At 36.3% G+C, this 13350-nt stretch overlaps 1 protein-coding gene across 1 annotated transcript in view; it reads right to left on the reverse strand.

Annotated features, from left to right (window-relative positions):
• Positions 1-13350, reverse strand: part of CTNNA3 (catenin alpha 3) — a gene marked incomplete at its 3' end in the record, with an annotated part of 1162049 nt that overhangs the window by 104075 nt on the left and 1044624 nt on the right. Inside the window, 1 exon segment of the mRNA XM_015562095.1 lies at positions 9152-9303. Within this exon segment, the coding sequence (XP_015417581.1) occupies positions 9152-9303 (152 nt within the window).

Consider the following 13350-nt stretch of genomic DNA (forward strand, 5'->3'; position numbering starts at 1 on the left):
CCTCTGTTCCCTTAGTCCGAAGTCTCTCCGAGTACGGTACACAGAGGGAAGGCCATGAAGTGCGCTGAGAGCACACAATGTCAGCACTCGCTGACCAGTGCCAGCACAGTCTGCTTTCCTTACCCTCAACTCTGGCTTCAGAGAAAACAGCATGAGCCTCACTGCAGAATTCTTCCCACTAACCTTTGATTTTTCAATTTGCATATAAAGCTAAGGTTACATTGCTAAGGGTCTTTTATTAAGTTCCCTTAAAAAGCCCCCCTGGCAACTGGCTTCTTTACAAACTGGTTCTGACACTATAAAGGAGTCCTGTCACTTCCAAAAAGAACAGAGTGTTTTATCTGGGACTCCCTGGCAAGAGTCCTGTGAGCATGAGGAGTAGAGTGACTAAGATGAATGCAGGAAATCTGCTTAAATGAAAAGGAGTAAAGCCTTTGTATGGGAAATAAATTTGAAAAGGCACCTGAATAGATTCTCCACAGTCAACAAAGGGTCTGCAAAGCAAGGAGAGAAGAAGCTACCATTTGATAAGTTAGGCCCACGGAGAGCAGGTGTTCCCTGTGGTTGGAAACACTGGCCTGATAAGGAACTGTGATCATTAGTGCCTGCGCCCTGCAGAATGTCTCCCAGTGGGTGGGGTGCAGCACTGGCCTCAAGCAGTGTATTCACAGCCCCAAAACTAGAATGAACATAATTTATCATCCAAATTGGATACTTTTGACAGTAAAGGGGGGTATAATCCAAATTTCTCCTTAGGAAACCAAGGCATATACTCACCTTCCTTCACTGTATGTTAAACTCACTTAGCAAATACTAATTTTATGAAAACTCGATTATAATCCAATAATCTTTGGACAAATTGTTACTACTATAACTTAAAGAAAAGAACAAGTAAAATGGTTGAATAAAGTTGGTAAATTTCAACATCACATAAACCTCAAACATGGAATTTTAAAAGGTAGGTTAATCAAAGGGTAGCCTAAAATTTAATTTTACCTGTTGATTGAATGATGCAAAATACCAAGGAGAATATAAAAAGTTCTTTACAGCCTTTGGAGAAAGGTAACTAAAGGACTCTATTTGCAGAGTAGCAGGGTATACATATGATATTTGTAAAGAAAGAAGCACAGTTAGTTTGACACATAAAAGAAGGATTTAAAAATTAGAGCACATAGGAGAATAGAAGCCCTCAGGGCAGACAGGAGGATGGAGAAAGGAGCCTGGAGCCCCAGACTGGGACTAGGCAGAAAACAAGGAAGCTGGAAGAAAAGACAATTTTAATATTCCAGTAATTTGGACAATTGGATTTAAAGGGAAAAACGAATAAAGTGGTGATTGAATCCTTGAAAACCCAATCAGGACTTTGGTAAAGAGATGAAACAGGGTATTTAAGATAAGCATAAAGGCAGACAGTAAATGTTTTAGGTTTTGCAAGCCACGCAGTCTCTTGGTCTTACTCCACTTTGCCTGACCACTGTAGCACAGAAAGCCATATAGATGTGAGTGTGGCTGTATTCCTAAAATTAGAATTTCATATAATTTCACTTGTCAAAAAATATTATTCTTATTTCAAATTTTTTTCAACCATTTAAAAATATTAAAACTATTCTTCACCCATATGCCATACAAAACAGATGGTGGACCATATTTGGCCCACGGGTCATAAATAAGCCTTACCTAAGATAATATATAATGATTCACAAATATGAGAAATACAAATCAACAAAAGAGGAAAACATACATTAGAAATATTTGGCAAGCAGCCAGTTGTAAAGTAGAAAGCTGTTAGTTTTTTTATATTCTAAATGTCAGCATTTTCAGTAGTCCATGCACACCTTTCTAGTTAGTCCGAATCAATACAGTTTAGTAGGACTTTACTTAGTTAAACTGTTTTCTAAGATATTGACATAATGTACATGCAACTTTAGGTGTACAGTTTGATGAGTTTTGATAAATGTGTATACCCACGTGACCATTGCATTGAAGCATGGACATTCTCATTTGGTTCTTCATCTTAGGGAAGAATATGTTATCCTTCATTTTTAAGCACAATGACGGCTGAAAATAGTAATTTAGTAGTATGCGTTCATTTCCCCCTACAGTGAAGAAACTAACAACACTGTGTAAAATAACAATAGCTATGACAACACATAAAACAGACTTGACTGCATATCTTTTGATTTTACACAATATTCTTCTTGCTATTTCTTCATTTCTGCACTTAATTCCACAGAATTCTAACTGTACAAGACTAATTCTACACTAGTTAGTGACTGACACAATGAGGGCCTTTTCCTTCAGTAGTTTGAATGTGAAATTTCAGAGAGACAAACAAGCAGCTTGGTCCAGAAGACATATAAAGCAAAAGGATTTTCTTTAGTCAAGAGGAAAAGAAGTTATGAAGGAGAATGAAAGGAGTTCAGAGAAATCATGACAGTGCACATAATATAAATTGAGGAAATGATATATAATTGCAGTAAAAGCCACACATCTATCTGACTCTATAGCAGTGATGGCGAACCTTTTGAGCTCGGCGTGTCAGCATTTTGAAAAACCCTAACTTAACTCTGGTGCCGTGTCACATATAGAAATGTTTTGATATTTGCAACCATAGTAAAACAAAGACTTATATTTCTGATATTTATTTTATATATTTAAATGCCATTTAACGAAGAAAAATCAACCAAAAAAATGAGTTCGCGTGCCACCTCTGACACAGGTTTCATAGGTTCGCCATCACTGTTCTATGAGTACAGTAGAATTAGACACAAAAGATTTTTCAAATTTATTTTTGTTTTTCAAAAATAAATTTCCATCAAATGAGATATTGAAAATATGTTCCCATTCCCTGAAACATGAAGTTAGAAAACTAACAGAAAACCTAAACTTAGTGGTGATCCTGAGCATCTGCTCATTTGGCTTTCCAAAGTGTCTCTATTTTCCACGTGCTTTTGATGAGTCACAAGTGGAAATGCACAAACAAAATATACAAAGTCTACATTCTAAATGGTACCTGTTGCAAGATGCATTTTTGCTGATTTTTCCCCTCTTTTTGAGGGTATTTCATTTCTGGACAACCCATGTTACTCTCTCAAAATGTAATTAATTTGTTCTTTTTGAATTTTCTCTATTTCTGGTTAAGCACCTTTTAGGCAAAAAAAAAAAAAAAAAAAGAAGAAGAAGAAGAAAAGAAAAGAAAAGAAAAAGAAAGAAAGAAAGGAAGCCACTGAGAGTCCTTTGTGTATGTTTCAAGAGGTTAATAAAAACAAAATGCAGAGTCCTACCCGGTTTGGCTCAGTGGGTAGAGCATCAACTCCTAGACTGAAGGATCATGAGTTCGATTCTAGTCAAGGGCACATCCCTCAGTTGCAGGCACAATTCTAGGCCCTGGTCGAGGCAACTGCGGGAGGCAACCAATCAATGTGTCTCTCTCACATCGAAGTTTCTCTCTGTCTCTCCCCCTCCCTTCCACTTTTTCTAAAAATGAATGGAAAAATATCCCTAAGGATTTAAAAATATGCATAATTTTAATACTAAATTAAAGTAATATAGATTCAAAAGCACAATTTGCATTAGATAATCTATATTTCAAATACCCAATGTTAATAAATATAGGTCTCTTCTTATATAAACAGTATATTGAGAAAAATGTAATTATTTGTTCTGAAACTCACCCTTCAAGTTATTCTTTGAATTTTGACTCCATGTTGCTCTATGAACATAGGTCTATGGCTTCTATAGTTAACATTATTCAAATAGGCAAAAATAATAGGCAGCTGCAGTAAATATAATAATATACTTACAGTGGTGATAGCATAGCAGCTACCTTCTTATAAGAGACTATTATTTACTTAGTACTAATATATTTCTATTAGCTCATTTCATCACTATAATAATCTTTTAAAGTAGTTTTAATACTAAGTTCATTTTATTAAGGAGGAAACATGTTCAGTAAGATATGTTTCTTGATTTAATCTTAACCATTTTATTATACTAGAGGCCTGATGCACAAATTCATGCACAGGTGGGGTCCCTTGGCCTGGCAGGTGATCAGGGCCAATGGGGGGAAGGGGGGTGGACAGCCTGGGGGAGGGACCACAGGAGGTTCGCCAGTTACAGGAGGTTGGCTGTGTGAGGGCACTGACCACCAGGGGGCAGTTCCTGCATTAAGAGTCTGTCCCCTGGTGGTCAGTGCATGTCATAGCAACCGGTCATTCAGTTGTTTGGTCACTTAGGCTTTTATATATATGTATGGGCTCCTAATAACTATAACATTTATTTATAGATTTGAAACACCAAATAGAAAAAAAATTTAATATTTCCTACCCTACAACTTCTTTTTCCACAAGCTAAAATAGTGTAGAGATTAGTAATAAAAAATGTCACAGTATTTATCTTAAATCTTTTAAAAATAATCCAAAAATTTGTAAAATAATTATTCAACAAAATAAATATTAAAGGCAGATATAATCAGAATTTTATTACACAGCTTATAAAATATCAGGCTCTGAACTTAGGTTATTACTTTATTGTCTCAAGGGCACTGAAGAGCATGCATGAAAATTCCGAGACAAGATAGGATTTTGCAATACTCACAAACATCCTCAAGATCATAGCCTATCCCTTCCCAAACTTGCATAATTATAAATGTCTTCTCCTAGTGTTGGCACTTTTTAGATTTACTCCTCTCATGCATTGCATTTTTAACAGGATATTGGTCAGCATTAAATCTGACCTTATAAAGAGATGGTTATACCAGATCAATTGTATCTATGACAAAAGGACAGTCCTCAAAGGGGGAAAAAAGTGATTTTTATTAATTGTGCACCTCAGTTAGACTTCTCTTCTCAACCTCTAGTCCAATTAGCAAGAATAGAGCTGTGCGGCTCATCCTCCAAGGAATCCCTGTAGCAGTTCTGTTGAGGATCCCAAGAGGCTGCCTCAAGGAGGGGCAATGCAGGGACAGAGAAGATGGGCCTCTGGACTATCTTCATGGCTTCAAGTACTATCTGTTTCAGTGATGGCGAACCTATGACATGCATGTCAGAGGTGACACGCAAACTCATTTTTTTGGTTGATTTTTCTTTGTTAAATGTCATTTAATTATATAAAATAAATATAAAAGTCTTTTTTTTTCAAATTTTATTTTTTATTACAAAGGGTATTACATATGTGTCCATTTTTTTCCCCGCCCTAGACAGTCCCCTAGCCTCCCCTATTCCCCAGTGTCTTATGTCCATTGGTTAGGCTTATATGCATGCATACAAGTCCTTTGGTTGATCTCTTAAGTTTTCTAATCCATTCATCTACTGCTCGACACTTAGGCTGTTTCCAGATCTTAGCTATGGTGAATTGTGCTGCTATGAACATAGGGGTGCATATATCCTTTCTGATTGGTGTTTCTGGTTTCTTGGGATATATTCCTAGGAGTGGGATCACAGGGTCAAATGGGAGTTCCATTTGTAGCTTTTTGAGGAAACTCCATACTGTTTTTTTTTTACAACAGTTGCAAATATCAAAAAATTTCTATATGTGACACGGCACCAGATTCAGTTAGGGCTTTTCAAAATACTGACATGCCGAGCTCAAAAGGTTCGCCATCATTGATCTATTTCATAATTTTGGCCCTCAAGTATGTTTGAAGAAAAAATATCTCTACCTCAAAATGAATAAATTATTTCAAACCATATGCTTACTGATATGATCTCAGCTAGACAGAACGTAAGATTCTAGGGGTGCTTAATACTAATACCCTTATCTGGAGCTATTAGCAGAGATTATAGTCATATGAAGGGCCATGATAGTTATATATTTTATATATATTATAAATTATCTTTTTGGTTGAAAGTATGACAGATATCCCCCTTTTCTCCCCACACTGATCCCCTCCACTTCCCACCCACCTGCCCCTTCCCCCAGGCCTACTGCACTATTGTCTGTGTCCATGGATTATGCATATATGCATATAAATTCTTTGGTTAATCTATTCCCTCCCCCCCCCAACCCCCTTTCCCTCTGAGATTCTTCAGTCTGTTCCATTCTTCCATGTCTCTGGATCTAATTTGTTCATCAATTAATTTTGTTCATTATATTCCACATGTAAGTGAGATCATGTGATACTTGTTTTATTAGTAATCTATATGAAGGAACTAAAATTATAATCTCATTTTTCTACCCGAGGCTAATTTAGGTATGTTCAGCAACCAAATGTAAAAGCAACATGATAAATCATATTAAAAAAAACATTTAGAAATACAATGAAGTTTAACTGGATCAAAATTTAGGACCAAGAGCAAACACATCAAATCAAAATGGAGGAGAAATATACAAGCCAAAACAGTGTATAAATATACCTTTTTAAAGTCATTGTCTATCCAACAATCATGGTTTTTAAGAGGGGGAAAATAGGCTCACAACAGGTGACTCTATTAATAGCAATAACATAAAGGACAAGTTTTCTACTTTATTTAACCCTGGACAGGCCCTAATTAGAAATATTTTTTGTTAGTCTCATTTGAGAAGTTTGTTGAAAAGTTAAGTAAGGACTAGCAAAGAACACAACATACTAAATTATTCCTATGAGAATAAAGCTAAAATAAATTGAAGTATTTACTTTAAAAAAGAGATGAGTATGAAAAAAATGATTGCCCTCTAAGGCTATTAATAATTACAATAAATTGTTTTCCTGCCCTACAGGATGCTCAAGATGAGGGGTATGGAAAAATAATGACAAAATGATGTGATGTGCTATAAGTGAGGCATTTTGAGAATAAGGGCATTTTTAAATAATGCAACATCCAAATGGGAGACATTATAAGACCTTTTTTTAAAAATCCCTTTCCCAGGAAAAAAGTGCATTCCCAACACTGGTTCACCTATGCTACTTCACTGGTTTATCTTCTCAAATCTCCACCCAGGACACTGGAAATGTAGGGGTTTCACTGTGCTAAGACTCTTTAAAGTTCATGTGTCTTCATACTCTCAGTGTTTCTACCTATCCTACTCCCAACTATCCTTCCAGCTTTGGGTTATTGTTAGTGCACTAGTGCACACAGATAAAGTAAAATCCTTTGTTAGAAGAAGAATGTATTTGGTAAAAATACTTTGCAGTTCAGACACAGCACTGGTACGGGGACATGGCTCTGTCACATATGAACAAATACTTCCAGGCTGCTCACACATATAGTACATCCTGAGGTTTCTCCCTTGTATGTACAGTTAGGTTACTTCCAGGTTTTCTCAAGCTCTGAAGAGCTAGATCTTATATATTGTTTGTTTGTTTGTTAATCCTCACCTGAGGCTATTTTCTCCATTTTTTTTTTTTGGAAGGGAGGGGAGAGACAGAGAGAAACACATAAACTGGTTGCCTCCCACACACGCCCTAACCTGGGCTGCAGATGGAGCCTGCAACCCAGGTAAGTGCCCTTAATTATAATCGAACCTGAAACCCTCCAGTCCATGGGTGGATGCTCTAACCACTGAGAACCGGCTAGGGCGATCTTATATCTTGACGTCTCTAGTTTTTCCTCTATGATTTCTTGCATCAGCCTTCAAGCACCTTGACTTTTGTTGACCCCTTTTCTTACAAGGTCTCCAAATGATTCCATTTTTATGGATGGCTCAGTGCAACATAACTATAACATTCAGGCCCACAGGATCCGAGTGATGTTCCTCCAATATCTCTGGGGCACTTCTAGTTCCATCTTATAATCTCAAGAACAGTCAAACCCAGAAGCTTTCAAACTGAACTCTACTCATACTTAATTTCACCCGCGGGTCTTGCTGAATCATCGAACTCAGTGATTCTCAACCTTCCTAATGCCATGACCCTTTAATACAGTTCCTCATGTTGTGGTGACCCCCAACCATAAAATTATTTTCGTTGCTACTTTATAACTTAATTTTGCTACTGTTATGAATCGTAATGTAAATATCTGATATGCAGGATGTATTTTCATTGTTACAAATTGAACATAATTAAAGCGTAGTGATTAATCACAAAAACAATATGTAATTATATATGTGTTTTCTGATGGTCTTAGGCGACCCCTGTGAAAGGGTCGTTCGACTCCCTAAAGAGGTCACGACCCACAGGTTGAGAACCGCTGCTCTAACTGAAGCACCTGCCACTCTGCTGGAAGGTTGTGTATTTTGGCCACAAGGGCTTAATTGGCTGAGGTGGGAGGCTCTGGTGACACCTCTAAAGAGAGGTAATCTTCCTCCAATAAATAAGTAGGTGAATAAATTGAATTTTTGAGATAATTCTGAGGCATGGTCTGTAGTACACCCCAACCAAGTTCCCCAGCAGTAACAACCCCCATTTGCCCATAGTGACTCAGAAAGACACCTATTGCATTCCTCCCTTTCCAGCCTCACTTTCCCTGTCTCACTTGTTCCTAGATAGACTAATGGTGAACACAAATCCTTACCACAGTGTCTGCTTCCAGATAAACTGATCCTAACATAAAGTATCTCTTTATCATTATCTGTACATTTCCCAAAGAACTTCCACTGTTTTTTAAATAATATGTAGAAAATAATCCACATTCACATTTAAGTAAAAACAAATAGTCCTGATCTCTGTATATGCACTGTGCCCACAGCCAATGGCTCATCCTTGGGAAGCAAACATACCTTTGGGAAGGTGGCACATATTTCCCCAAAGAGACAACTCCCAGCTTCAAGTAAGGTTTATTACAGAAGATTGTGATTCTCTGATCCAGTATGAATGGGATTGGCCATAGAAATAACTTCTTGTGAACACATTTTCCTACCAATGTCACTAGAGCGATCAGAAAGATTCTTTCCTTTCTGCTCAAGACAAGAAAGCAAATGACTATATGTATTTTTCTTTGGCTCCTGATCATGCTATGTGACAGTTCAACAAATTCTGCATACAACAAATCCCATCATTTCCGCACACAAGGCCGTTAAATGTGCTCATTTGCATAAGTTATAACCAAATACACAAGTAAAAGTATTGTTTGTGACAGTAGATCTGACTTTGGGAATGCATATGAATTTCTCAATTTTTAATGGATTTCAGCATTGACATTATGGCATCAAAATAAAACATTTCTTGTAAGCATTCCAGGCATTCCAGCTGGTAATGAATGTTGCGACAATTCAATGAAAGGTAAAGCAAACTTACCCGAATCATCATGACTGAACATCTGATATCATGAATTGTATCATAGATCTTCTTTGAGATGTCCACAAATTGATTGTCATCAAACACATCCAAAGAGTTCTTATTTAGGGCTTCCAAGGCGACATTCACTTGTGTCACAAACTCGGGAATTGCTGTAATTGATAAGAGAAGAAAATTGTCTTGTTTATATTTTCTGATTTCTAAACCTTCCAAGAAATGGAGAATCATATTTTTAAATAAACATTTGATTAATATAATTGTAATTATTTCTTTTAATGTAGAGAGACAAAACATTTTGAAATTTCCAAAAAGTTAAAAGAATCAATGAGAAAAGAAACAATTTTATGGAAATATTTTTAAAGATTATCTTTTTTCCTTTATATCATTTTTGGTTTTAGCCAAGCCTGGAACCATGTTATCATTTCTCATCCTATCCAATAAGAGCCCCAAGAAAACCCAAAAAGAATTGATATAAATAACAGCTGAAATTGTAAACATGAAGATATTTAATGAAATTATTTGAGTTGCTAAATAGAAAAAAACTTCATTATATATACTAACTATGTATCATAGGAAAAATAGAAATACTGTAAACTTTCTTTGGTAAGATTTTTTTCCCTATCAACAAATCAAAAAAAAAAAATCACTGATCTTACATGCATTATGTTTCTAGCTAAAATAACATTGAATGGTTGTAGGAATGCATCTATCAGTAAGGCCAATCCAGATTGTCTTTTCGATTAAGATTTAAAAATTATCTTCATTTAAAACATTCATTAACTCTACACTACATTTCAGTCACTTTTCTAATTGTCCACTGTAATTGATTCTTAAAAAACAACCCAAGTATTAATCTGTGGTTAATAGCTGAATGACAAAGACACGGAGAACTCAATAATCCTGCCCAAGGTCATTCTGCTGACACATAACATAAGAGAGACTGAACTCAGACTGCCAGAATGGAGAGTCTACACTAAAGCACTATACAGTATTATATTATGTTTAGGTAATCTCTGTGCCATGTGAAGATGGAGGGGGAAAAAAAGCAGATAAAAGCAATGACTCTAAACCTGAAAGATAGAAATGCTTTATCTGTAAATGTTGGTGATATACATGGAAACTCATATATTATTTAGTTCCCGCTATTTTTTCACCTCCTACAATGTGTCAGCTACACCCTACTTCTTAGCCACTATATCCGTCAGGATGACCCACGTGCTCTTCGCTTTGTCCATTCTCTAGGCTCTCTGTCCAATAAAAAGTGGCACCTGGCCACATGTGGTTATTAAACATTAAATTTCTTAAAGTTAAATGAAATTTAAAATTCGGTTCCTCAATCATACCACATTTTAAATGCTCAATAGACACGTGTAGCGATTGACTACTGTTTTGAGAGTGGAGATATGAAACATTTCTATCATCACAAAAAATTCTACTAGATAATGCTACTCTATAGTGAGATTCCATCGAACAGTGTCTTACTTCCAGTGGATGGGATACAAAGCCAAGGAGGAAGCTCACTCACACCACAATTCCCATTCATATGAATGTGATTCTCAAACTATATCTCTCTTCTTGATCATTTTTTTCTGAATTTCAGGATTGTATATCGAACTGTCCATTGAAAAATTCTATCTGAATTTTCCATAACACCCCTCCCCTCCTGGGGATAAAGCCAGTAACCCTGGCATGTGCCCTTGACTGGAATCAAAATAGGGATCCTTTAGTTTGCAGGCCAACACTCTATCCACTGAGCAAAGTCCATTGAAAAATTCTATCTGAATTTTCCATAACACCCCCAGTTTATTTTACCTAAACACATTTTTTACCTGAAAAGAAAAACACACACACGCTATTTTTCTACTATTTTCTATATTTTATTATTTATTATTATTATTATTATTATTACTAGGGCTGCTATTTTCTATCTTGGTGTCAAGTCATCTCTGGAAAAAAAAAATCAAGATGTCTTCTTTGACCTCCCATTCATCTTCACCCTCTCTATTTCCAAAGTCCACTAAGTGCAATACCCTCTACCATATAAATATATTTAAATCCATTGCCAATTCTAGACAACCGCCTCTAGCCACTGTTATGTTCCACTTCAGTTCTCACCATAGCCCTCCTGCCTAAGTTCTTGTCCATTAGACTCATTTTAAATATAACCTTATTGACAAAACCTACTTGTCATTAGCACAACAGTATCTGCCACAAATAGATGCTTGATGAATTGTTTTATGAATGAGTCATGTCACAACACTGTTTACAATTTTCTCAGTGGTCTTTTTCCTTTTTGTATCCCAGTGCCTATCCTGGCATATAGTAGATAAGTAATTCTATGGAGTAATTTAATGAATAAATGAATGAATGAATATAATCCTATATAATAAAAGACAAATATGCAAACTGACCGAATGGTGAAATGACCACTATGATGTGCACTGACCACCAGGGGGCAGATGCTCAATGCAGGAGCTTCCCCCTGGTGCTCAGTGCACTCCTACAGGCTGTTGAGCACAGCAGTGGCAGCAGGTGCCTCTCCTGCCTCCATAACAGCACTAAGGATATCTGACTGCCAGCTTAGGCTCCTGGGCCTCTGCCAGTAGATGGACATCCTCCAAGGGCTCCTGAACTGTGAGAGGGTACAGGCTGGGCTGAGGGACCCTGCTGAGTGCACAAATTTCATGCACCAGGCCTCTGATATAATATATAAAAGCCACAAAAATGTAGGTACAATGCATCATGTTTGGTATGCATTTCAATGTGTTTTAGGTTTTGTTCACACTTGGGAATCTCTAAAAATATATTTATGTGGGCTTATAAGAACATTCAACATATTTATGGTCTCAAAACCTATGATGTCCCATTGTTAACAAAATGTCATTCATAATCTTCCCTGCTAAGGAGTTTTTCTCACCTGCTAAACAAGTGTGCCAGACAATAATTTAACTCTATCAACATCTTCTTCAACCTGTTACTATATCTCTACAATAATGAAACTTTTCCATCATCTTCCTATCTACATCTTGAAGGAAAAAAAAAAAAAGAAAAAAAAAGAAAGACAAACATAAGATCATGTAAATGTCTGGTTTCACTGTCATGTGAGATAATGTGAGAAAGATTTAGGGTATTTTAAGGGAAATAGCCTTTTCAGTATTTCAACATGACTTCATTTAAATTCCTCTTGGGGCTTTTTACTAATAAACTACTATTGGCTCCAATTAAAATAAAATCTTTCAGAAGCAAATATTTAATTTCTGAAGTACAGCTGGAAACTACTACTTTTTCATTCTAATAGCATAAACGAACTATTCAAAGCTGGCATGTAATGGATTTTTCTTTTCATTAGCTTAAACATCAGCTGTGTGTGTGCTTTGCTCATACAACGGACATATGGTTGCTTGGATCAGACTGAGAGCGAATCTTTTTAATGATTTCAAGAAAATACAAAATGAATATACTTAAGTAGCCAGTTAAAGGTAATTTAGAAGGAATAACAAGTTGACATACCTGTCTTGAATCTGTAATCTACCTAAGCTTTAAGAAATTAGGGTTCACACATAATATACCACCATGTTATACAATTATTGATCAAAAGGGGAATACCTTAAATAAATGCACTCTAATCAATTGAAAGGCCAGGTAGGATAAACTCTTCTGAACTTTGGTGCATAGATTTATTAAACAAAGGTAGCCTTTTGGTCAATACATTGTCAGCTTTGAGTTTAAATTACCTTGTCTATTTTATACTGCCAAATTCGAAAGCAGTTCTGAACCCTTTAGAGGTCTATATGTTCTCTGTGGACTTTATTCAGAATATAAAGAATAGCTAATATTCTTTGTTCACCCATCTTGGCACTGTGCTATCCATTTTATATGCATTGACTCATTTAATCTACACCACAGCCCCGTGAGGCAGGAAATACTACTATCCTGATCTTGCAGATGAGAAAACTGAGGTCACACAGCGAATAATTGGTGGGCTGGTAACTGGACTCCAGAGACTACTCTCTGAACCCCAAAACTACACTATTTCCTTTTGATAAGTAAAATCCTTGGGGCTTCTAGATTTCAGAGTACCTGGGAGAATTAATGTTAATTGTCTGGCAATGAGGTTAACAAACCTATAGAGCCAACCTCGCCTAGGTCTTTAGCCTTCTCTGGTAGTTATCCAAGAATATTTTATCCCTTCTTAATCC

The sequence above is a fragment of the Myotis davidii genome, unplaced genomic scaffold (assembly GCF_000327345.1).
Source record: "Myotis davidii unplaced genomic scaffold, ASM32734v1 scaffold134, whole genome shotgun sequence".
In the NCBI taxonomy this organism is placed as follows: Eukaryota; Metazoa; Chordata; class Mammalia; order Chiroptera; family Vespertilionidae; genus Myotis; species Myotis davidii.